Genomic DNA, 27,312 nt, shown 5'->3' with positions numbered 1-27,312 from the left:
CTGTGCCACAGATGGGTGCCCACAGAGAGGGGTCTGAGTGCCACCTCTGGCACCTGTGCCATAGGTTCACCATCACTGCCATAGACTATAATGGGGTCTGCTGGGTTTCCACTATTTAACTGGTGCAGAGAAAAGTCCTCAGTGCAGGGTTTTTCTCTCTGCCGATTTTCACCGGTTTCTGCGGCGGAGTTTGATGTGAACTTGGCCATACTGTGTCTTTTCTGTATCCAATGACATACAGTTCCTATAGCATGTCTATGTATGTGAGAGATATTGTTATTGAGTGTCCATCATCTCATCCCCTGATCTACTTAACCTGCAACACAGGAAAAGGTTAATGGACTCCATTGAGTTACATGTACGCATAAGTTGGGTCTATATAAGGGTTAGCCCCCCACCCTCCCCCCTGATTTATACAGAGCCCCGAGGCAGGGAGGGCACTGGTGAGGATCTATAGAGGCTGCTGCACATAAGCTTCTCTTACATTGTACTAATCCATTCACTTAGAGCAGGATATCTGTAACAGCCGATCGATCCTCACAAGGCGTTAATGAATTTAGGATAATGCCACCTTAATCCTCCCTGCTTTTCTGGAGACTCCCCAGTGCTGGCCACACTCACAGCTGTACACGTTCTCTGAATCCTCTTAAGACGACCCCTCATTCTCCTTCCCTGGTTCTATAGAGCGGTTCCCTGTACGCACATTGTCACGCTGACTGCACACTGAATTTCAATTGTAGCTGCACTTCAGCTCACCCCAGAGAAAGCCCATGTACAATATAATGCTGAATGATCGCCAGTTACAAATATCTGGCCAGAGCAGCAGTTTGTGGTTATTCTGATGGCTTTCAGGCTGCAGCCCCTTCAGATTCAGTGGCTGTATGTAGATTATGTGCTGTGGTTTTCAATAAGAAATGGTCATAGAATTGAATATGAATTAACTGCAGAATATTCTGTTGAATAGATGAATACTTTTAACTCTGTTCACTTCTCTGCCCTTGTCCGCAAATGTAATGAAGCAAAATATTGTGTACATGCATACCTCCCAACTTTTGAAGAGCGCCGCAGCAAATTAAGCTCCGCCCATTTTTATGTTGACTTCACCCATTCTCATTCATTTTTCATGTGCTCCCACACAGTATAATCCTCCTACAGGCACCAGTAAATTATATGTCCCCCATCCCCTAGTTTCATATACACCCTTCATCTGCCCCTAGTTTCATGTCCCCCCCTCCATCTGTCCCCAGTTTCATATCCCCAAATTCCATGTCCCCCATCTCTGCCCAATTTCATGTCGTTCTCCCCCCTTCATCTGCCCACAGTTTCATGACCCCCCGTCTCTGCCAAAGTGTCATGCCGTTCCTCCCCCCTTCATCTGGCCCAGTGTCATTCCGTTCTCCCCCCCCTTCATTTGCCCCAGTATCATGCTATTCTCCCTCTCTTCATCTGCCCCAGTGTCATGCCATTCTCCCCCCCTTTCATCTGCTCCAGTGTCATGCCGTTTCCCCCCCCTTCATCTGCCCCAGTGTCATGCCGTTTACCCCCCTCATCTGCCCCCAGTTTCATAAGCCCCCTACATTATGTTCCACCTTAATGTTTAACACAAACAAACACTCCCCTTCCATCGATCCCCAGCCGCTCTCTCACTCATACACATAGTTGTAGGCGTGATGTGACGTCATCACATCACGGCTACAAATGCCGGAGCGCAGCGTTAAAGCAGGAGCTGAGCTGTGACAGCTTCTGCTTTAAAGAGGACCTTTCATGGTCCGGGGCACAGGCAGTTCTAAATACTGCTGGAAAGCCGACTGAAGCCGCTGAATTCAGTGCACTGTTGGCTTTCCCGATCTGTGCCCCGGTTAAAGAATTACTTTTTAAAGGCTATTCAGGCATATGTGTATCTCGTATTGCTAAAATACAGTGATAGAGCCCCTTTAATAGAGATCGACTGCAATTTAAAGGGGAAACTATTCACAAAGTGATTGGCTTTCACAATGGGCAGGGAGGGAACATAGCCTTGCTCTTAGGCAGGTTCACTTTAAAATTTGCTTTAGTGACTGAACTCACGCAAGATAGAAGGAAAATGAATGCGTGGTTGGGAATCATGTAAGAAAGTCGTCGGCATTCAGGGCTGCCTTGACCTGCCAACTGCCCATGTGAAGGCCATGGATGCTACAGCCAGCAGCACCGTATTGCCATCGATAAGTGCTCCATAACTAACAGGAGGGCGAACAAGGGGCAACCCTCTCAAGTCCCGTTCCTAAATGGAAAAGGGTTAGAGAGGATCACGAAGATGCGTCACCACAAAGAGAGAGTACTTTTCTTAAATACCCCGGCCACTCCAACCTGTTGAGGCCATGCCTGTTTTTTTAGTACCTGTCTAGTCCTGATTCTGTGTAATACATGGATGTGACTAAGCATAAAATATCTAATTTTGGCTCTATCATCATTATTTGGGTGACTGTACCTGCTTGCCAACTCTTAGACACTTTAACCTACATTCTGTATGCTTTTATAGGGACCTCCCCTATAAAAGACCATTTTACTATGTAAATTTGGGTGGTCAGCTCAAAGAGGCTTCGCCGTATATAGATGGTCTGTTATTATCTACAACCATGCTCAAATATTGCACATTACTATGGTTTGTATGTTTGATCCAGGATCTTTCAGGAACTCGATTTTTCTCTGTTATGTTCCCAGCCAAGTGTCCTGTTCCATATATTGAAGTGACCAGTACTGATTTCAGCTCCATGTGTTTAAAGGGATTGTCACGGATTTATTTCCTTTTCTAAAAGTAGAAAGTACCGATAGTCATTAGTAAAATAATTTTTTAAAAAATCCCAATTTCTCTCGCAACAGAAATACGGTGGTCTCCACCAATCAATGTTTGCTTCCATACAGGAAGTCTGCCGTCTTCTTCATATGACCACTACACCCAGCTGTCCTGTGTCATATGCACAGTTGAGACCACTAAGGCCAGTCTATGTTTGAAGCAGTCTCATGTAAACTGCACATGATCAGCTGCGTAGAAGTAAACAAAGGCTATCAGGGACCATTGGAGCAGTAACACTAGAATGCTTTTATCAGGTAAGTAATGGTCTATTTTAAACCATTTCTCGCCTTTAGAAAAAATTGTATATCTTGGAAATCCCTTTAAATGAAAGCAGGACATTTTTCTGTCTGGGTATCGGATGTGCAAGTTACTGGAGACAAAGTGGAGTTCCTTTAATTTGCCAGTTTACCATCCGCTGATTCACTTGTTACCGCTTTGCGAAACATGTGGTGCTTAAGAGCAGGAGAGCTAATCCTGGAAAGAAAGAGAAAAGACCATTAACTAGTTTTTTTAAAAAAATGTGCTATGAGGAGTGAAAGGTCCAGATGCGTTTCAATGTGTGTTATTGAGTGGAACCTGCACGGTTGGGGAGCAAGCTCTAAAGCCAGAGCATGGAAAGTGCACAGCCTCGATCTGCTCCCGGTGCTCATTGAAGACTGCCTCTGTACACAGAAGAATAATCAGGTTTCCAGCAGCGATTCTAACAGTTTACAGGATCTGAGTTCTCATCAATACAAAATGTCAAACCAGTATCACCATGGTGCCGGATAGTTGTGAGAACGTGAAGGGTTAATGAAGGATGCTGGTGACTGATTTGTGTCCATGAGGTGTAGGCTCCTTCAGACAGCATTGTGAGACTGGTCCAAGATGTTCAATTAAAATATAGAGTTTAAAGGGAATGGATCATGAAAAAGTCACCTATTGTGAGAGGGTTTCCCATGTGACGAGCTTAACCCTTGTCCACAGAGTATGGATAAGTTGCAGACTTGTGGAGGTCTGACTGCTCGGGCCTTCACAGTTGTATGGGACAGTATTTTAGGCATGTTCTGTGGCCTGTGCATAGAGGAGTGTGGATAAGCACTAGACATTATTACACTATTGCACTATTACAACTGGAAAATTCAGTGTCTTATATACACAGTCCAGTCACATTAATGTGACCACCACCTACTTTTGACGTCAACGTTAAATAACCAATAGCAGAAGGCATGTGTCATCAGCCATCTGGGTGCACTCATCATTGTGGAAGGCACGATGGATCAAAACGAGTATGCATCTATCCGTGTGGACTGTTAGGGACATTAAGGGGTCCCCATGATAGAGTATGTTGCTGAGTTCCAAATTAAATATCAGGCCTGAAGTAATTACGCCCATTATCAGGTCTGGAGAAGCCACACACACACAACTGATGGTGTATCAAGTGAGTTCTAATTTAATGGTGCACAAAGGTGGTTTAAATACAATACAGACAAGAGCAGGTTGGACTATTCTAACATAGTTGGCATAAAATAATTGGTTATAAGATAAACCTGGCACATGACTATTGGCTGAGGCCTTATGTATTTTGCATATCATTACAGCTTAATGGACTTTGTACTTTGTCCTTAAACAAAGAAAGCTTCAAAAACACTTATGTGTGAACTAGCAGCTCACACTATGTCTATATGCATATATCATGTAAACAGAGATAAGATGTCATGTTGGTGCTAAATGAGTCTCGGTGACCTCCATATACCATGAAGATAAGATATACAAATAGCCAGCTGCGACTTACTTACACAGTTTATGTGTGAAAGGTTACAAGATGACTGACAAAATACAAAGATGGAGGATTTGACTCTAACATTCCCCCATTTTGAGATGGCTGAATACAGGAATTCATATTTAGGTACTTCAGTGACCTAATGTCTACTGCCGGACTTTACCAGATTCCCCTCATATGTTCCTGTATTCTAACCTAATCTCAATCATAGTTCTGGCCTTTTATATCTTGGTCTGCTCATCCTTTTGTATATGTTTTGTATTAAACAAACAAAATGAAGATAAGATTTTTACTACAACTTGCTGATATTTACTTGTTTATACTATGTATTGTTCCTAAAATATGAGGTGGTATTTTCTTAACTATATACTTCAAACATTTCATGTTGCGTCAAAGAAACAGCTATATATGACATGACTTAGGCTAATATGGGGTTATGAGGACATATCCTACAATCTGACACATTCAGATCTTCGATCAAAATCATATGATGTTTAAGAAACTTATTGTCCCACTTCATTGTTAAATGTTCTATGCAGGCTTATCGTCAGGACCATCTGTAACAGTATTATCAGGAGAATCTTCATCGCTTTGTGTGTAGATACTTTCTTGCAATATGAAGCATGGATACAATTAGGCTCTCCTTCAAATATCACAGAAGTACTGGTTATCATCAGCATTTGGAAGGACCATCAAATCTTGTCTCCAAGGTTTTTCTCACGTGTCTCTTTATCACCATCAATCTCTTGGCTCAAATGAATAGGTCCCGCCCACTAACTTAAAATCTGAGAAGGAGAGAAAACTCAAAACTATACATTAGTCAAATGTTTTTGCCAATACATCACATAGTCAGTCAGTACACCATACCACATCTGTAGGAGTTGCCAAGAATACAACCCCCAAAGAAAGTTTGACATGGGTTAAAGCCAATTCTTCTGTCAGGAGGGTACCTTACAGAAAATACCAATACAAGTGACACACTACTTCTTCAGTAGCCGTCTATCTGCAGCCCCGTTTGTGATGGCTTTCTTCACCAGATATGCCTCAGACTTTTCTGAAGATAAATAACTATACACACAAGCACGTACTTATACCGTCTCACCTTTAGTAACTGCATATAGTTAACCTGCAATCTCTGGAACGGGTACAAGGGCTCTGGGCCTGGCTCTGAGAAACTTTTCACTTTTTGGCCTACTTTGCATTTAACACATGCCATGCAGTGTCTGTAGTGATGTTAAATCCTGCAGCCGCCCCTCCTCTGCTCACCAGGTCACACAAGGCTACTTCTAAACACTGCTTTATGCCATCAGTGGGGACAATGCACTTAGTAAATATATTCTCTTACCACCGGAGATCAGGACTTGTACATCCTCTTTTACTGTAGTCCTGGACCATTTTTGGTGCCTCAGTGTTGTAAAACCTGAAAAGAGAGCTAAAAGGGGGGTTTGGGTCGAGTATAGTGACCAATTATCAGTAAGGCATATCCCCTAGGCCTCTGCAGCTGGGTTAGCGGCAGTGTCTGCCCACAAGTTACCTCTACTTTCCTTCGTATCAGCCTTAGTGTGTGTCCTGACTTTTGACTATACCCACCTGTGTGGGGGCAGCAGCAGGGTCCATCACTATCTGAACAGCATGGAAATCCTTTTAGGCTTAACATTAACCCTACAGAAAGCTCTCGCTCTCCAGATTGGACCATAGTCCCACTATATCAAACACCTACCCTCAGACATTGTACCCTGTCTCAGTGATGGCTTCTAGTTCAACTTCATGAGCTGAGACCCATACAGTTCTATAATGGTTCTACTTGTGCTTGGTTTTACCCTTGGTTTACCTCCTATTCAGTGACCATGACATATCTGGTGCAGAATCCACCATCATTCCCAAATCGAGAATCATCTAAAATAAAAGAACTCTCATCAGAGTTAACAATAGATTCATCATTTATTAACCAAATCAGCAAAAGTAAAATTAATTTTAAGTTATCTGACTCTCCTTACTCCTCCCCTGAAACTATTGTTAACAGGTTAGATGGGACTTGTAGTGCAGCACAGAATGCAAAGCTTACATTAGAAGACATAGATAAGACACACTGCAGCCTGAGATATCCAGCCATTGTCATCTTTGTTTCCAATGAAAGATTTATTACCCCTTTGTCTTATCATGGAAGCAGCTGCGCTGACTCTCCCCACACTTGTCATAGCTGTAGTACTACATATCCCAGCAGACTTATTTATACAATCCCAAGTAAATTCAGTTCTCTAAAACTTCTAAACACTCCAAAAATTCATTAAGGTAAGTAAATACTCAACATATATCAGCAGAGAAGGCGGAAGCCTTAAATTACAGAGCAGATATGCGAGTGACTTCTGATCTACTTACACAGCTATCTAACACCTTGTAGCAAACAATGACCCAGAAACACCACTTTAATTCTGTAGAACTGCAATTTATCTTTACCTGCGTGTACATGTTAGGGGCGTTCTGTGCCCCTTGTGGCAAGATAGTTCACATGTATTGCCTACCCCTATGGGGCCTAATCCCATATCAGAAGGAACATCTGAATAACTTTTTCACACAATAAATCCCGATTGTTAACATTCATGGATTTATAGTATAAACCCATAACAAATATTTATGTTACAAGTGTAAAGCCCATGTGATATATTTGATACACATACGCACCAATAAACACTGAGTACATAATACATGTACATGGTATATCAAGTACATCTCATTTACACCAGAACACACATATATGTATTCAACAATGGAAAGAACTTTTATGCCTCCCTCTCATATCTACTTGTCACCACCCTCTGTGGTTATCAGCATTCAATATCTGCTTGCTGTGGAGACTGAAAATGTAACAATACAGACATGGACAAACAGAACATGTACACATAGCAGACACATGTAACATGTACATATAACTGACACACATATATGGGCCCATTCACTTTTCTGAACCTTCCATACAAACATGCAACGTCACACTGGAGCTCCAGACAGAACAAAACAAATGTCAATTAAATCAAAAAGAACTTGTCTGAACTAAAATAAAAATTTTCATATATTTTGTACCGTGATATCACTTATCGTCTCGGGACGGCTTATTCCTACAAATAGGCACAGAGTTAGTTATAATTCCTGCACAGCTAAATATTGAGGAGAAAACAAACCAAAACATGTAAATAGTTGCCTTCATCTTCTTACCAATTTGCATATTACTATAAAATAAACATAATAATGTTGATCTCATATTTATGCCATTTATCCAATTTTAAAAACATTACCATGAGAGGAGCATTCTCAAAATGGGAAACCTTTCCTGAATAAAAGGACACTATAGACATTCTAGAAATAACTTAATGTCCACCCCCAAGCCTATATACACACATATGTGTATACACATACCTACACTTAACCTGCAGTATCCTCACCACAAAACATATCATGTTTCCACTTTCCACTAACCAACAAACTAACAACACAATGCTAAGTGCCAAGCACATTAACCCTTTAGCTGGACTGTCAATGGATGCTCACTATACATTTCCTTACACTCAAAGCCTTTGTCCTTCGCTTAGGACACCAGCAATCTCTAGCCAAATGTCCCTGGTTTCCACAATTAAAACACTTCCTGGTTACCCTCTATCCCTGTATCTGTCCTGCCTATTCTCCATTGGTAACTCCTGCTCTTTTTTTTTTTTTTTTTTTTTTTTTCTTGAGCGGCATCTTCTTCTCTCTCTCCCATTCCTATTAGTTCATATGGGGGTATACCCTACCTCAGAGGGTCCCTCCCCCATAATAGCTGATGGCCAGTCAGCCGTGAGCATCCCACTCCTCTAGGGCAATTAAGACAATAGAGGGTCACTTTTGACTCACCTAGTGGGACCTCCCAAACAGTCACTCTGTTTTCATTGAACTAATCTCTAATGTGCATGTTCTGGCGTAGTGCTCAGGGCAAAACCCTCATTTGGTTTCCACAGACTCCACTTTGTCTGTGTCCCTCTATCGAACACCCCTGAATAATTGCATGTACTTACTCAGATTCTACTCAGTCCTTAGTGTCCAAAACAAGGACTTTTCAATCACTCAGTACTTCCACTCTCGCAACTCTAGGGATTAAGGATGAAGAATAACTCTCTCTTCTGCACCGCTTTTTACACTCTATAACAGATGTAACAACCAAATGACAGCATGGACAGTAGACAAAGAATGAGGTATAACATTTCCCACCCCACTACAGACAACATACTATTCAGGTTCTTGCACACTATATAATATGGCATCGATTGTTATAACATATGCAGCACTAATCTTCACTCACCGACACACAGGATCCGGAACACGTAGGAACTCAGATTAGTTATTTGGCAAGAAAAGGACTTACCGTTACAGCGCCGTTTTATTCATCTGAGGTCCTCCGGGCCCGTCTCCAAATCGGTTGGTGAGTGGATCAGTACACTATCGGCTGCACATTAAACGATTATCGATGCCCCACGTTGGGCGCCAGGTTCTGTTAGGGACATTAAGGGGTCCCCATGATAGAGTATGTTGCTGAGTTCCAAATTAAATATCAGGCCTGAAGTAATTACGCCCATTATCAGGTCTGGAGAAGCCACACACACACAACTGATGGTGTATCAAGTGAGTTCTAATTTAATGGTGCACAAAGGTGGTTTAAATACAATACAGACAAGAGCAGGTTGGACTATTCTAACATAGTTGGCATAAAATAATTGGTTATAAGATAAACCTGGCACATGACTATTGGCTGAGGCCTTATGTATTTTGCATATCATTACAGCTTAATGGACTTTGTACTTTGTCCTTAAACAAAGAAAGCTTCAAAAACACTTATGTGTGAACTAGCAGCTCACACTATGTCTATATGCATATATCATGTAAACAGAGATAAGATGTCATGTTGGTGCTAAATGAGTCTCAGTGACCTCCATATACCATGAAGATAAGATATACAAATAGCCAGCTGCGACTTACTTACACAGTTTATGTGTGAAAGGTTACAAGATGACTGACAAAATACAAAGATGGAGGATTTGACTCTAACAGGACCATGTTCACCCCTACATGCAAATTGTTTTTCCTCAGCATGATGGCATCTACCAGCAGGACAATGCGACGTGTCATAAAGCTCGCAGTGTACATGTGTGGTTTGAGGAACACCAGGATGAGTTTACTGTACTCCCTTGGCCAGCAAATTCCCCGTACTTGAACCCAATCGAGAATCTCTGGGTCCACCTCGATCGGGTTGTTCGCGCCATGGATGCATAACCTAGCACAGCTGGACACGGCACTGGAGTTGGCATGGCTCAACATCCCAGTGAACATCATCACAACATCCCCTCACTTCCTGCACGTCTCTCAGCGGTACGCTCTGCGAAAGGTGGTTATTCTGGATTTTGACAAGAGGTCACATTAATGTGACTGGACTGTGTACATAATTTCTAACATACTGTGTTTTTTCAATAATTAGATTATTATATTTTTCCCAAAAAAATAGGGTTAGTAACCCTAAACCTAACTTACATTCACAGTTGGTGGTGCACTGTCAATGAGTCTTAACCCCTTCCCACCACTGACATTTTTTATTTTCATTTTTGACTCCCCTCCTTCAAAATCTCTAACTTTTTGGTTTTTTTCTGTTCACATAGTCATATAAGGGCTTAATAGTTTGCGGGACAAATTGCTCTTCATAATGGTACCATTATGCGTGGGAGCTGTCCTGCAACAAAGAAGGCATGGGGGCCATTTTTCTATTTCTAATATTTCATTTTTGATTTCTGAATTCTGTTCACGGGCATTAGCTCTGGGTCTCTGCTGTACATTACATCTTTAAAGACCCGGAATCCACCATACTATTATGGTGTATGTTGGGAATGGGTTAAACAACTGGCACACACTCTCTCTAAACACTTTGTGTAGCAATGTCACTGTGCCATCTCCTTCTTTATGCTAAGAAGGAGGTGCTTTATTGGAGTGGCAGAGGTGGTCACATAGGTAGGCTAATATTTAAAGCCTACTCCAAAAACCGTACAAAGCTAGGGCTTATTTTTTGAGAAACAGGGTAAATATAGCGGGGGTAAAAAAAAAAAATATATTATATATATATATATATATATATATATATATATATATATATATATATAGTATGTTTGTTCCTCAATCACTCCTCAATGGATTTTGGGGAAATTTCACACACACACACACACACACACACACACACACACACTTGCCAGGAAAAGGTAGTAGGCTACTTTAAATGTGGGTCACTCACCCCAAATCGCCACCGTGACCCTCCAAACAATCCTCCGGCTCGGCTGCAGCAACTGGCATTCTGCATGTTGCATGGCAGGCTGTGGGCGGGCTCTGGAGCCAGGGCTGCGGCACCATAGGTTGGGGGCTGAAGGTGGGTGTGCCGATTCAGCACGGACACACTGAGGAAGATGGCGGCAGCCCACATGGTCCCGGCGCCGCAGCTGTCCCAGCCCGCCTACACAGCTCGAGGACGGAGGAGGCTGCTGCACCCGACACACCACAGGTAAGTGCAGCGGGTACAGGGGGTTGGGGAGGAGGTGTCCCGGGGGGGCCGTGTCCCTACGTCAGGGTCCCCAGGGATCGACCGCATACCCCAGGTTCATGTCCCCCCACCCTTCAGCGGCCCCAGCGTAGTTGGACTCACCTTGCCACACTCCCCCGACACTCTCTCCCCTCGCTCACTGCACATAGGTGTCGGCTGGCTGGCTGTGTATGGCAGGTACACTGCAATACAAGCGCCTGTATTCGGTAATGCACTGTATAATACCGGCGTCTGCATTGCAGTCTACCTGCCTAGGCTGCAATACAACCGCACGCCTGACAGGCCAGGGAGGCTCCGGCTGTCATAGCAACCTGATGCTGGTCCTCGCTCTGCCTCCTATACAGTTAGGGCCAGAAATATTTGGACAGTGACACAAGTTTTGTTATTTTAGCTGTTTACTAAAACATGTTCAGAAATACAATTATATATATAATATGGGCTGAAAGTGCACACTCCCAGCTGCAATATGAGAGTTTCACATCCAAATCGGAGAAAGGGTTTAGGAATCATAGCTCTGTAATGCATAGCCTCCTATTTTTCAAGGGACCAAAAGTAATTGGACAATGGACTCTAAGGGCTGCAATTAACTCTGAAGGCGTCTCCCTCGTAAACCTGTAATCAATGAAGTAGTTAAAAGGTCTGGGGTTGATTCCAGGTGTGTGGTTTTGCATTTGGGAGCTGTTGCTGTGACCAGACAACATGTGGTCAAAGGAACTCTCAATTGAGGTGAAGCAGAACATCCTGAGGCTGAAAAAAAAGAAAAAATCCATCAGAGAGATAGCAGACATGCTTGGAGTAGCAAAATCAACAGTCGGGTACATTCTAAGAAAAAAGGAATTGACTGGTGAGCTTGGGAACTCAAAAAGGCCTGGGCGTCCACGGATAACAACAGTGGTGGATGATCGCCGCATACTTTCTTTGGTCAAGAAGAACCCGTTCACAACATCAACTGAAGTCCAGAACACTCTCAGTGAAGTAGGTGTATCTGTTTCTAAGTCAACAGTAAAGAGAAGACTCCATGAAAGTAAATACAAAGTGTTCACATGTAGATGCAAACCATTCATCAATTCCAAAAATAGACAGGCCAGAGTTAAATTTGCTGAAAAACACCTCAAGAAGTCAGCTCAGTTCTGGAAAAGTATTCTATGGACAGATGAGACAAAGATCAACCTGTACCAGAATGATGGGAAGAAAAAAGTTTGGAGAAGAAAGGGAACGGCACATGATCCAAGGCACACCACATCCTCTGTAAAACATGGTGGAGGCAACGTGATGGCATGGGCATGCATGGCTTTCAATGGCACTGGGTCACTTGTGTTTATTGATGACATAACAGCAGACACGAGTAGCCGGATGAATTCTGAAGTGTACCGGGATATACTTTCAGCCCAGATTCAGCCAAATGCTGCCAAGTTGATCGGACGGCGCTTCATAGTACAGATGGACAATGACCCCAAGCATACAGCCAAAGCTACCCAGGAGTTCATGAGTGCAAAAAAGTGGAACATTCTGCAATGGCCAAGTCAATCACCAGATCTTAACCCAATTGAGCATGCATTTCACTTGCTCAAATCCAGACTTAAGGCGGAAAGACCCACAAACAAGCAAGACCTGAAGGCTGCGGCTGTAAAGGCCTAGCAAAGCATTAAGAAGGAGGAAACCCAGCGTTTGGTGATGTCCATGGGTTCCAGACTTAAGGCAGTGATTGCCTCCAAAGGATTCGCAACAAAATATTGAAAATAAAAATATTTTGTTTGGGTTATGTTTATTTGTCCAATTACTTTTGAGCTCCTAAAATGTGTTGTGTTTGTAAAGAAATGTGTACAATTCCTACATTTTCTATCAGATATTTTTGTTCAACCCTTCAAATTAAACGTTACAATCTGCACTTGAATTCTGTTGTAGAGGTTTCATTTCAAAATCAATGTGGTGGCATGCAGAGCCCAACTCGCGAAAATTGTGTCACTGTCCAAATATTTCTGGCCCTAACTGTACGCCACACGCAGCCAGCCGCCCGACACCGATGTGCAGCAAGCAAGCGGAGAGAGCGACGGGGGAGCGTGGCATGGTGAGTCCACCTACACTGGGGCCGATGTGAGGAGGGGGGGACAAGACACTGGGGGCAGAGATTGGGGGGGGGGGGACAAGAAACTGGTGGCAGATGAAGCTGGGGACAAGACACTGGGGGTAGAGATGGGGGGGGACAAGAAACTGGGGCCAGAAATGGGGTCACAAGAAACTGCGGGCAGAGATGGGAGGGCAACAAACTGAGGGCAGGGATGGGGAGGGGGGGCGAGAAACTGGGCGCAGATGATTGGGGGGGGACAAGAAACTGGGGGCAGAGATGGGGGGGCCCGAGAAACTGGGGGCAGATGAAGGGGGGACAAGCAACTGGAGGCAAAAAAGGGGGGACAACAAACTGGGGCCAGAGATGGGGGAACAAGAAACTGGGGGCAGAGATATGGGGGACAAGAAACTGGGGTCAGATGAAGGGGGGGGACAAGAAACTGGGGGCAGAGATGGGGGGACAAGAAACTGGAGGCAAAGATGGGGGGGCACGAAACTGGGGGCAGAGATGGGGGACAAGAAACTGGAGGCAGAGATGGGGGACAAGAAACTGGGGGCAGACATGGGAGAACAAGAAATATAAGCGGTTCAGCGCCACCGCCAACTAAGTCGCAGGTAACTGCTAGTATATAATATATATGTGTGTGTGTGTGTGTGAGAAAAAACAAACACATTTTCTAATTACACATTTTATTTAAAATAGAGACCAACCAGCCATGTTCAACAAGGAAGCTGGAACTGTATGTCAAGGTTGCTTACGAGTCACCAGTTTTTATATGCTAGTGATCAGGCAGGAATCTCTTTCCATCACTATGGAAGTTAGCTTCTCTATGTTTTTGAGCCCTGGAGATACCAAGCTTGGGGGCTGACTCCTGTTTTTCCAATCTGGAGTTTATCATCCCAGTAGGTTATGGGTCCCCTAAAGATTGGCCTCACCAGCCATGAAACATAGGCACAAGAAGGAACAGTTTTTTGAGGGATAGTTCTATATATATTGTAAGCTGATGGCTGGTCAGGTAATGGAGGGGGTGTACATTTCACCCAGACTACTAAGGTGGGTGAGATGAGAAAACTCCAGAAAGAACATTTCTCAGCAGATAACTATCATCTGCTGAGGGTTATTTCAGAGTTCCGGGTGCTGGGCTGGATTTTTAGGAATGGCAGGTAGGTTGGTAGTGGGATCTGCCATTCCACCTCCCTCCAGTCCACACTTTGGGGATGTTCCGGCAGCGACTCAGCTGCAGAGAGTCTGTTCATCAAGGGAGGCTTAAGAAGTCAGCTCCTGCAGCAGGATGGGGCAGCGTTTGGCTGGAGAGCTGACAGAGAGGTCATATTTTTGGAGCTATGTCCTGAATGATTCTACTGGCTTTTGGATTTCTGTTATTCTAGGTGAGGTGACCTATTCTATGTTTAGTTAGAGCCTAGCCAGGCAGGTTTTCACCTTTTTGAGTGAAAATAAACTCTACCTTTGTTTTGGACTAAATAATCTGGACTTTTGGTGTCTATGCCACCCCACCTAACAACCCCAGACCCTGACAATATGCTATATACAAGAGGGAGAACAAGGGACTGTTGAATGCAGACCTTTGTGGGGGGTTTTCTCTTGTTACTGGATATACATGGTATTATACTGGTATTAAGAACTGGTTCCTACATATAACATCTTGGGTATGGTCTTAGTAAGATATTGTGTATGTAGGGGTTTTTCCTAACCTATGACATTTAATATTAATATGTGCAACAATTTACTTTATTGGATTTATTAAAAGTTATGTTTTATTATATTAATTTATTATTTTGACACTTGTGTTGGTTTTGTATATTTTGATAAGTTCTATAAAGTTACATTATTAGTATCCACATCTTGCTGGTTTTTTTATTTTATTTCAAGGTTGTTTAGGAGTCTGAGCCCTATAGGTTGCAGATGTTGACCATTGCTTCCCCTTGCTAAAACAATATATATACCAGCGGTATTTATGTACCATATATACTCAAGTATAAGCCAACTTTTTCAGCACATTTTTCATGCTGAAAAAGCTCTCCTCGGCTTATACACGAGTCAGGGTCCACGGAGCACAGAAAACTGGAAGGGGGAGGTCCTTTAGTGCTACTGCTCTATGATTGGCTTGTCATGAGGTCACGTGACTGTGATGTCATCAAAGGTCCTGTAGCCACTGGTATTCTAGTAGCTCCGCCCACACCAGAGTCCGATCACATGGTCATGACGTCATCAGAGGTCTTTTAGCACACTAGGATTTAGCATGTACCCTGCAGATGAGTGGCCGGGATTCATTGTGTCTTATGGAAGATGTCTGTTGTATGGAGGAGAGGAAGCTACAGTAAAGTGACACACAGGGGCCTTCCTTTAGTTACTCTGCCTATTAATGTCAGGCATTTGGGGTTATTAATTTAGTTTCAGTAACTCCATGTGCCTCACATTAATAACAGTTAACCCCATCATGTCCCTCATATTAACCCCTGTGTGCCCCATATAAGGGTTACTAATATGTGAGACACATGGGGGTACTAATGAAGGACCTTAATTATGAAGATACCTAATTATTACCTCCATATGTCCCACATATCAGTAACTCTTATGTGAGGCACACAGGGTTAATGTGAGGGACATGATGGGGTTAACTGCTATTACTATGATCCCCATGGAGTTACTAAGCAATGCACATGACCAGACTTTTTATCTGCAATGGTGGATTTCCCCCCCTCGGCTTATACTTGAGTTAATAAGTTTTCCCAGTTTTTTTTTTTTGGTAAAATTAAGGGTCTTGGCTTATATTCGGGTCGGCTTATATATATACGGTATCTCTTGAAAGGGTTTATTCAGTTACCTTTCTTTATGGATCTTTGTAGTTGACTGTGCCAATACAATACAAGAACACTTAATGGTATAATTACTTGATGTAGCTGATATAACCCTGCTAGGAATCAGAGGATGCAGCTGGGCAATAGATATAATGGGGTAAGGGGTCCACAGTTAGAAATTCTCAAACTCCATATATGATGTTGAAAATAAATAAATAAATATATATATATATATATATATATATATATGTGTGTGTGTATATGTGTGTATATATATATATATATATATATATATATATATATATATATATATTGAAAAGTTGCATCTTTACTAGAAAATCCTTCTTTTTGCAGGTGCACAGTGGACAACAGAGTGACCCGCGTGGCCTGGCTGAATCGCAGCACCATTTTATACACTGGCAATGACAAGTGGTCCATAGACCCTCGTGTGGTACTTGTAACCAACAACAAGATTCAGTACAGCATTGAAATCAAGAATGTGGACATTTTTGACGAGGGACCCTACACCTGCTCGGTGCAGACAGACAATCACCCCAAAACCTCTCGTGTGCACCTCATTGTACAAGGTAAGTGTGATTCTCAGTATTAGGCCAGTACTTGATTTATCATTGCACCCAAACAGTGCCATGACCATTACTGGGTGTACATTCTTGATGCAGCCATTCACCATAGTTGTGGGAGATATGTCTTTCCTGTAAAACAGATTTGTCTATATTTGAAGGTCTTCCAACGTCCAACCAGGGCAAGTGCAGTGTTCTGTGGCTGTTCCACCATCAGTATGCCTGCTGTGTAACTTGCTATTCTGTAGAGAAGCTGGGAATTTATAGTCAAAAAGTGTTTGTTTCATCCTCCTCCTGCTTACTAGGTTCAGTGGGGCAGTTGCTATGTGTACTCTCTGGAGCAGGCCCGTTTGAGGAGGAGTTTTTCTTTGGCTAGCCCGGTATCCTACAATTACATGCTATGTGTAGCATAAGCACTGTGTCTTTTTTTCCGCCCAGATGTATTTGTATATTATATATTTCTTGTACTGCGTCTAGTTTGCCTCCCTGCTTGTATTTGTCTTGCCTTGCTTCTGGTTCAGTTGTCCTTTATTTTTCTTTATTGCCTCTTGATACTAGTGCTAGTCTTGAACATGTCAAGTTTAGCATTGCAGCTAAGGTTTCACATCTTTAGTTAAATAAGGGTCTGTGGTATCTGGCATTAGGGCCACTGTTCAGGGATAAATATGGGGAAAAATTCAGGGAGAGTCAATAAGGGTCAATCCATCATCCATCTGTTCCACTCCTTGACTGTCAGCGCCATCATCAGCAATCATTGCTCTGAGGTTCTGTAAGTCCTGCGAGTATTTGAGTACTGGGAGACTCTATTAATACCAGAGAAGGTGACAACTGTAGATGACGTTCAATATTGCCGTCTAGTGTCCAGCCATTACAAAAAGCACCATAGCCTGGCTGTCTTGTGTATATACAGTATGGTGGGCTGATAGGAGTCCAGGTGCTATCCAGCAGAGGGACATTGCTCTTATTGTCACCCTATTTTTTGTTTGCAGTAATTGTAAGGTGTGAGAGTTTTGATGATGTTATATGGACTCTATATCTCCTGTGACCTCAGTCACTTTTATTTGTTTCTACAACCTCCATGATGTCACTTTCCTTCACGCTCCACAATCTCATAAGCAGAGATATCTGTTTACGAGCTTGAAATGCTTCATCTCCCTTCATCACAGAGTCTAGAAACGGCCTCATAAATAAATCCTTAAACTAGGACCGGAGAGGAATATTTCATGTCTTCCCTTGTACATTCCCTCACAATTTTTGTCAGGTATAAAGAAAGATAATGTTAAGGGTAGATCTCATCCTTTACCACTGCCTTTCAACTGACTGCTGGCTAAGATATCACTGGCACCAGAGTCACAATCGTATGACTACTGGACGACACAAGTTTTTTTTTTAGACATTATCCTCTCTATGGCTCCTGTATAACAGATCAAATACAGTAATTTTCCATTCACTAGTTCACATGCTGGAAGGATCTTTGGTAGGGCACAAGTAGCTGGAGGTTGTACTGGTGCTGCGCTGGTTTCTGCTTCTTCATCCTTGGTATATACAGCTAGGTGTGCTGCGACATTTGTCCTATAGGTTCCCCCACAATACTGCATTCTATAATGAATACATCGGGAAGACCTAATATAGAGTACGAGGAAGATGAGGCGATTCCTGGGAGCAGAATCCACAGATAGACCAATAATTAAATTGTCTTCTAGATGAGATCAGCAGACACATCTCTATCTGTCACTTATCAGCTGGGAATCAAATAGCACTGATCAACCAATCAGAGCGCTCAGTGATAACGACCAATCAGCTATGGTGTCACTGACAATCACACTTCTCCTCTATGGTAAATAGCCTTGACTTCTCCAATAATTCACTTTGTACCTAATTGCAGATTTGCAGAGCGGACTTCTCATCCTCTCCATCAATCCCTCATTTTCTGCTGTGGAGCCGATACTTTATGTTATTAAATATACAATCAGAGCAGAGGGAAGAGGTTCCAAGAAAATACCGTGCACACCTCATCACCACACGGTGCCACAATGGCAAGATATTCAGCTACTGAAGGCTGATAAAAAAGTGACAAAGAGCAGTAATGTCAGATGACCTCTGTCAATATCAGCTGCCTTTTCCATGACCCTCACTCTAGTGGGAATATCCGGTTCATACATGGTGTATAGAGGTTTACACAGCGTCAAGTGCATAGATGAACCCTCTAATAAACCTATTAACAATGTTGTATTTTCATTTGACTATGAGCCCAAGAACGCATTAACTTTTGGGCATTCAGTGACACTGATGGCCATCATATTCTGGGCTTCCATGGAAAATATGTTTCCCCAAGGTCTCCATAGTGCACCTGCTACATGAGAGATTGGAGTTTCTTTCTGTGGGTTTTCCTATGATGGCTCATAACAGATACCATTTTATAACATAATAAAATACTAAATGAAGGTTATGGTAAGTAAAACTAAACAACCCCCCCCCCAATTCTTTAAATATATAAATGCAAAAAATCAAGGTCAGAACAGGTAGGTCCCCTAAGTAATGGTGATGGAGATTTAGTCGCTGGTTACCAGGAAAAGAGACTTGGAGTAATTAATGTAGGAGTTACCAATGCTGGTAATATATCAAACAATATACTAAATTGGATAAACATAGAAATGGTCCATTGTGGGGAAACTGTTTAAGGGGCTCTTAAAGAGGTTGTAAGGCAAAAATGGCAACTCTTAACTTTTTAATCAGCTGGGGGATTGAAAAAAAATAAAAAAAATGCATTCTCACCTGTCCCCAATGCTCCGGCGTCCTCCTGCACGCCCTGGTTCTTCCGCTCCAGCGGCTTCTCCCAGGTTTCTTCTGGAGTTCCACTGAAGCCTCAGGTAGTGGACCTGTGATGTCACACGTAATGACATCGTAAGCCCTTTGCTGATTGGCCTCAGTGGACATTTGACTGCTCAGGCCAAACAGCGGCTTCAGCGGAACTCCAGATGAGACCCGGGAGAAGCCTCCAGAACAGAAGAACCCAGAGCCGTGGGAAGACACTGGAGCATCAGGACAGGCGAGTATGCATTTAAAAAAAAAAAAAAAATTCAATGCCCCCTGCTGATTTAAAAGTTAAAAGGGTTGTTCTTTTTTGCCTGGACAACCCCTTAAAGTGACTATATACAGGAGTCGCCATAGTCTGAGGCTTGTAATTTTGTTTATATTTCTGTGTACAGGGCTGCATATGTGCTTTTTATTTATACCATTTTGGGGAATGTCCAATGTTTTGATAGATTTTTATGAGAGAAGAAACAGCAGTCTGGCTCTGTTGATTTTGTTCCCGCCCCCGTTATGTTGTTCACTGTATAGGAAAAGCTGTTCCTACTAAAATCCCCTCAAGACAAGGGGGCACTCCTTCCATCTAGAAAGATAAAGGTTCATTCTCCATAGGCAACAAGGCTTCTTCCCTGTAAGGACTGTGAATCGGTGGAATTGTCTACCCCATGAGCTGCTCATAGCAGCAATGGCTTCAAAAACAGCTTATACACCGTATATACTCGAGTATAAGCCGAATTTTTCAGCACAGTTTTTGTGCTGAAAAAGCCTCCCTTGGCTTATACTCGAGTCAACAAGACTGAAAAAGTACCACACAATCATAAAATACAGTCCTATGAAAAAGTTTGGGCACCCCTATTAATCTTAATCATTTTTAGTTCTAAATATTTTGGTATTTGCAACAGCCATTTCAGTTTGATATATCTAATAACTGATGGACACAGTAATATTTCAGGATTGAAATGAGGTTTATTGTACTAACAGAAAATGTGCAATATGCATTAAACCAAAATTTGACCGCTGCAAAAGTATGGGCACCTCAACAAAAAAGTGACATTAATATTTAGTAGATCCTCCTTTTGCAAAGATAACAGCCTCTAGTCGCTTCCTGTAGCTTTTAATCAGTTCCTGGATCCTGGATAAAGGTATTTTGGACAAACAATTCAAGTTCAGTTAAGTTAGATGGTCGCCGAGCATGGACAGCCCGCTTCAAATCATCCCACAGATGTTCAATGATATTCAGGTCTGGGGACTGGGATGGCCATTCCAGAACATTGTAATTGTTCCTCTGCATGAATGCCTGAGGATTTGGAGCGGTGTTTTGGATCATTGTCTTGCTGAAATATCCATCCCCGGCGTAACTTCAACTTCGTCACTGATTCTTGAACATTATTCTCAAGAATCTGCTGATACTGAGTGGAATCCATGCGACCCTCAACTTTAACAAGATTCCCGATGCCGGCATTGGCCACACAGCCCCAAAGCATGATGGAACCTCCACCAAATTTTACAGTGGGTAGCATGTGTTTTTCTTGGAATGCTGTTTCTTTTTGGACGCCATGCATAACGCCTTTTTTTTATAACCAAACAACTCAATTTTTGTTTCCAAAATGAAGCTGGCTTGTCCAAATGTGCTTTTTCATACCTCAGGCAACTCTATTTGTGGCGTACGTGCAGAAACGGCTTCTTTCTCATCACTCTCCCATACAGCTTCTATTTGTGCAAAGTGCGCTGTATAGTTGACCGATGCACAGTGACACCATCTGCAGCAAGATGATGCTGCAGCTCTTTGGAGGTGGTCTGTGGATTGTCCTTGACTGTTCTCACCATTCTTCTTCTCTGCCTTTCTGATATTTTTCTTGGCCTGCCACTTCTGGGCTTAACAAGAACTGTCCCTGTGGTCTTCCATTTCCTTACTATGTTCCTCACAGTGGAAACTGACAGGTTAAATCTCTGAGACAGCTTTATGTATCCTTCCCCTGAACAACTATGTTGAACAATCTTTGTTTTCAGATCATTTGAGAGTTGTTTTGAGTAGCCCATGATGCCACTCTTCAGAGGAGATTCAAATAGGAGATCAACTTGCAATTGGCCACCTTAAATACCTTTTCTTATGATTGGATACATCTGGCTATGAAGTTCAAAGCTCACTGAGGTTACAAAACCAATTTTGTGCTTCAGTAAGTCAGTAAAAAGTAGTTAGGGGAATTCAAATCAATAAAATGATAAGGGTGCCCATACTTTTGCACTGGTCAAATTTTGGTTTAATGCATATTGCACATTTTCTGTTAGTACAATAAACCTCATTTCAATCCTGAAATATTACTGTGTCCATCAGTTATTAGATATATCAAACTGAAATGGCTGTTGCAAACACCAAAATATTTAGAACAAAAAATGATTAAGATTAATAAGGGTGCCCAAACTTTTTCATAGGACTGTATAATAAAGTTTATTTCAGCTAAGTAAAAAGGATAACAACATAAGACAATACATGAGTCCCCTGACTAAGCCCACGCTGCTAGTGGGCGAAACGCGCGTCGGGCGCTTTCACACGGTGAAGTATGCGTGAGATGTAGATCTTTAGTACTGGAGAGCAGTTTGTACAGCATATATGACCTTATGATTGTATAAGTTGTGATTGAGATACGTTATGTATCTGGATATACTTGAGCATTGCTAATATCTGGTCAAATATGGTTATAATATTTCTCAGTTCTGTTTTACTTATATCTTAGCTACCCACTGTGCTGGTACATCTGTATATTTATGTACACTATATCCCCTCATGTATTGTCTTATGTTGTTATCCTTTTTACTTAGCTGAAATAAACTTTATTATATTTTATGATTGTGTGGTACTTTTTCAGTCTTGTTCATACGATTTTTCCACACAAATGTGAAGAGCCTGTTTTGTTTATGTACTTTATACTCGAGTCAAGCAGAAAAATAAATTTATTTTTTTTTTTTGGGGGGGGGGAGGGAGTGTCCATGGCCGTCTGCAGTAGTAATGTATAGAAACTCCCATAAAATAGTGAAAAAAAAGATGCTTTAAAAAAAATATAATAAAAAAAAATAAAGTAAATTGAATTCCAAGTGGAGGAAAAAAAACAGTTCTCAAGCTCAGGGAAGGGGCAGACAGACAGACAAACAAAACACCCCCTCCCCTTCCCCAGCAACTACTGCACCCAAAAACTCCGACCATTTTCATTTTTGAAATTTTCCAGTAGCTGCTGCATTTCCCCCCCTCGGCTTATACTCGAGTCAATAAGTTTTCCCAGTTTTTTTTGTGGTAAAATTTTGGGCCTCGGCTTATATATTCGGGTCGGCTTATACTCGAGTATATACGGTACCTTTTTAGAGAAAAATAGCATTGATGTTTATGGAAATGTCTAGAATACTTATTTCCTTCATTTACCCCTTCAGTCTTGCCCTTTACCTTCCTATGTTTGTACTTGATTGACATAAGTCATTTTCAACCATATTAACTATGTATACTGTATACCTGAGCTCCTGATTTTTCCTACATCAGAATACAAGACTGTAGTATGTTTGATTTAAAGACCAAAGAGAGCTCTGCGCAGACACTGAATAAGCAGTGAATGCTGAGGCCATGACATGAATACCACTTCTCCCAAAGTACAAACTACTCTAAATCAAATGCACATTGTCCTAAACAGCACAGTGAGAAATGGGAACTCCTAAGAGCCGTAGGACTTCTAGAATGACCTGTGATCTAGATTGGATAAAATAGGGAAGCTAGGAAATCATGACAAAGTAGATCCTAAGCTTCATAAAAGTGGTCTATCTAAGTTTTAGTTCAAAGGAGAGATTGGTGAGGAGGGGAGAACTGAGGTGAATAAGAAAAAGTTGATAAGTAAAAAGCATGACCACCTCAGACATCTTTTCAGAATGGCCTAGTACTGTGTTAGGCGTTCCACCTCCCGCTTCTACATCACATTGACAAATAACAGCAGTTATCCAGTTTTCCTGAGCATGATTTGTTGCCTATGTCCTATTTATTACATTAGTTAATCCCCAGCTAATGAATACAAAGATGTCAGAGTACACAAATAAAAGAAATGTATCGTTGCTTGAGCCTCTTACTGTATGAGCTGTGAGCACAAGCTGTAAACTCCAGATAACTTGTTTATGGCAGAGCTGCTATGAGCACTATGAAAAGACTATAGGCTATCATATGGAGGAGGAATTGTATAGGCCATTACCTAACTCCAGATACCTGTGTCCAGACGTGTAACTTGAAGCTCCTGGGCCCCGTAAATGAGCAGCTTGTGCTATTTGGAATAGTAGTATATTTAACTGGCAGAGGGCTCTTTTGGGGCCCCCCAGGATCCAGGACCTGGTAGTGACTGCTACCACTGCATCTCCTATAGCTACACCCCTGCTTGTATCGTCTGCTTCTGACAAGATGTTAGATCCTGCACACGAGTCACACTCTACTGCCCTGGTGCGCTTACCATAGTGCCAACTTTACCAACACCTTCACATTGACGTGTAAATTAATGATGTGAGGAGAGGCGCCAAGAGCAGGACCAAGGATCGCATATTGAAGAGAACAATGTGAGATGAGCTGTTTACCATAATGAAGAGGGAGATGTTGGCGAGGGCTGAGCCAGTCTTACTGTTCCCGCAGCTGCCGCGTCTCTGTACATTCTGTTATAACTCATATTGATCACTTCACAGGGAGACACACAAAGCTGATAAACTCATACGACATTATGAAACAGCCATTAAGGGATAAAGTATCGTATTGATGAGGCCTTCAAGTTCTCGCAGTGTCAGTACATTCTGGAAGCGTGATGAGTGTCGTAGGTATATGATACATCAATCCTCTGTCTGCACCTGTTAACCTCATACATCAGCTGATACAGTCCATCAATACAAACTCTGCTCTCCTCTGCCAGTAATACTCTTTACTGACCTACATCCATAGTTTAATGTGTGGAGCAGAGGTCGCAATAAGGGCCCGTGCACACGGAGTTAACGCAAGCGCATTTTAGCGTAATATACGTGTATAGAATACATGTGTTAAAATAACACTCTCATTCACTTCAATTAAATTTTTTTACTCGTGTAAAAGATTTCCTTGAAGTCAATGGGAGTGTTATTTTAACACGTGTATTCTATACATGCGTATTACGCTAAAATGCGCTTGCGTAAACTCCGTGTGCGCGGGCCCTAAGCCCTGTAAAGGTGTCTGTATAAGCATTACCACGCCTTGAAAAATTGACATGCCTATTAATACACAAGACCTTTCCAACCATTTGAACACCTAGCACTTTTATCACTGCCCAGATAGAGAGCAGGCGCCGTAAAAACTGGGTCTACTCTATTTTACACAGACTCTAATGCCCCCGGTCAGAGTCGTTTCTGATTGCAGGGATTTACCACATGTGAGACCCCTGATCTCCCTTCAGACCAAGCCCCTGCCTTTAACATTTAGATGCTGGTACAGCTTATGTACAGCGAGCTAACTGGAGCCTTTTGGTGCTTATGACAGCACATATAAGACTGGAGGCTTGGATGTCGTAGTTACAATAGTTACACAGTTGATTTCCCATAGTGTATGGGACAATCGATCTAATGATTCCAGGTTCAAGTCCACTGGCAGTTCTGTATCAACAGAATTTGTCCATTCTCCAGACATTTCTATTCATACGTTTACAGGAGGAGTAACAGGAATGAAGCATTATTGATTAAGGTAGACATGTTAGGAGAAGCTGTCACCTTGTTTTCTTCCTTAGTCATAGTGCACCATTTTTATCCTGAAAAAGGTTTGTAGACTTTTTAGAAAAATGTGCAGATAGTTCAATTGCAGTCGAATTTATCGCCACTGTATGGTCCATAGATGCCTATGTAAGCCAGATTCAGATGCAGCCACATAACCATTCTCTCGATTATTTCAAGAGTATGTGACCGTCTATTCTGTAAACTTGTTGTAGTCTCTCTCCTCCCACTCCCTATAGCACAGGATGTCACATATCACATGCTTCTTCTCCAACTGCATTAGCCCCTGTTCCCTGTTTCTGTCTCTGGAGGAAGAATGTTTCACATGCAGAGAAGCAGCAGGTTTCGGAGAATCAGTGAGCAACACAACAACAGAGCAGTGTCAATGAGTATACAAGCATTGTTTTCTTTGAAGACAGAGATTAAATCACAGCACTACCTTACACTTTATAATAGCGAGACATACAAACAGCTCCAAATAAAGCTAATATCTGTCAGAGAGTAGAGGAATCATGGGACCTCTAATCCCTTACATGGTATACTCATCCACTGCAATCCCTGGCAGCATTAAAACAACTGTGCTCTATAGAGCTGGGCAAGCTAATGAAAATGAAGAATAATTACTTTTGAACTATGTTGGTGTTGACTCACATCAAAATCACAATAACTTAACATTTTACCTCAATTATGATTAATGAACTATTCTTTCAGGGCACTTCTGTTTTTACACGCCAATCCCCCTATTTATATACCACAACATGCCACTTAATTTTGGTTTTCGTTATTAACATATCAGCAATCATGACTGGATAGTTACAATGAGTGACTTATCCTGTAGCCAATGGCAGTATGAGACAGGATGGCATAGATGTAAAATAATCGATGTCAGGAAGTTCATGTAGATTAACTGACTGACTTTCCATATAGGGTTATTTTGGGATTAATTACTGAGCCCTATGTTGGCATTACCTTGTGATTAGAGATGAGCAAGTAGTATTTGATCGAATATCGAATACCATTATAGTCTATGGGGAAAAAAACGGAATGTTGTTCTGGTTTCCATGGAAACCAAAGTTCAACACATTGGATCCTCCAAGTTCAGGAAGTAGCAGGACGGGGAGGTTTTTGCATTGAATTCAATGGAATTTTCCCGCGTGGTATTCGACCGATACGAGTATTCGATCGAATACTACTCGGTCATCTCTACTTGTGATCATTCAGACTTTTGTAGTTCCTTTTTCTGTATTTTTTAATGAGCTTAGAAAACCTTTTAAACCATTTTCCCTTTAGCATTTTTTATGCCATTTTAACCCTTTCCCACACCTTGATGTAAATGGTCTGTCCTGGAGGTGAGCTAGTCACCATCACCATAGAAGCCCAACATAATCAACCACTGGGCTCCCACTGAAGCTAGCCATGGAATCTAAGGAGTATATAGGAGTCCGCATGCCTGCATTGTGATCTGTTGACGTTTGTTGCGACTGTTAGGGACCTCACAAAGGCTTCCATGTCTGCTATGGCTGAATGACCATTAATAGGCACTGACTGACAATATTGCTATGGTACACTGAAATTGGATTTTATTTCTTCAGTTTGGTAAGTAAACAAACATGACAGAAGAAATCTTCTGTCATGTTTTTTTTTTACATTAGAGTAAATGCAGAGAGGGGGGGGGGGGGGCTCCACTCACATCAGTCATTCTCTGGCCTTTTAAGTCAGATGAGAGTAACAGCTTCTAAAGACAGTCATGTGAACTTTTAGTTTTATGTACTCCAAAATAGTGGCATTTGATATGGATGCAACTTGTCCCAAAGCAACAGCCCAACAGAAAAATACAGTTATGGTTCTTGGAATGAGAGAATGATAGTTATGATAGTAAAAAAATATTGGCCCTAAAAGCAGGGAATCCACACAGACAGACATTCATTTGTCAGATTGTGAATGGGATGTTCTTAGAGACCCACACTCATGTATGAATTACAAAGCCTTACCCCAATTCACTCATCTATGGCCTCATTCCTTACAAAAGAGACAGGGCTTCTTCATGAGTTTCTGGATAGAGTTCTCCAGTAAGATTATTCCCAGCCAC

The 27,312-nt window shown here is 42.1% G+C and overlaps 1 protein-coding gene across 1 annotated transcript in view; it reads left to right on the top strand.

Moving 5' to 3' along the window:
- The window catches only part of LOC142210759 (opioid-binding protein/cell adhesion molecule homolog), a 382,482-nt gene that overhangs the window by 324,491 nt on the left and 30,679 nt on the right, over positions 1 to 27,312 (top strand). Inside the window, exon 3 of the mRNA XM_075280159.1 lies at positions 16,441 to 16,673. Coding sequence (XP_075136260.1) covers positions 16,441 to 16,673 — 233 coding nt within the window. The remainder of the gene's footprint in view (positions 1 to 16,440; positions 16,674 to 27,312) is intronic.

This window comes from Leptodactylus fuscus, chromosome 6, assembly GCF_031893055.1.
Source record: "Leptodactylus fuscus isolate aLepFus1 chromosome 6, aLepFus1.hap2, whole genome shotgun sequence".
Lineage (NCBI taxonomy): Eukaryota > Metazoa > Chordata > Amphibia > Anura > Leptodactylidae > Leptodactylus > Leptodactylus fuscus.
The sequence above is the reverse complement of the archived record's forward strand: the minus strand, read 5'-3'. Positions and strand labels throughout refer to the sequence as shown.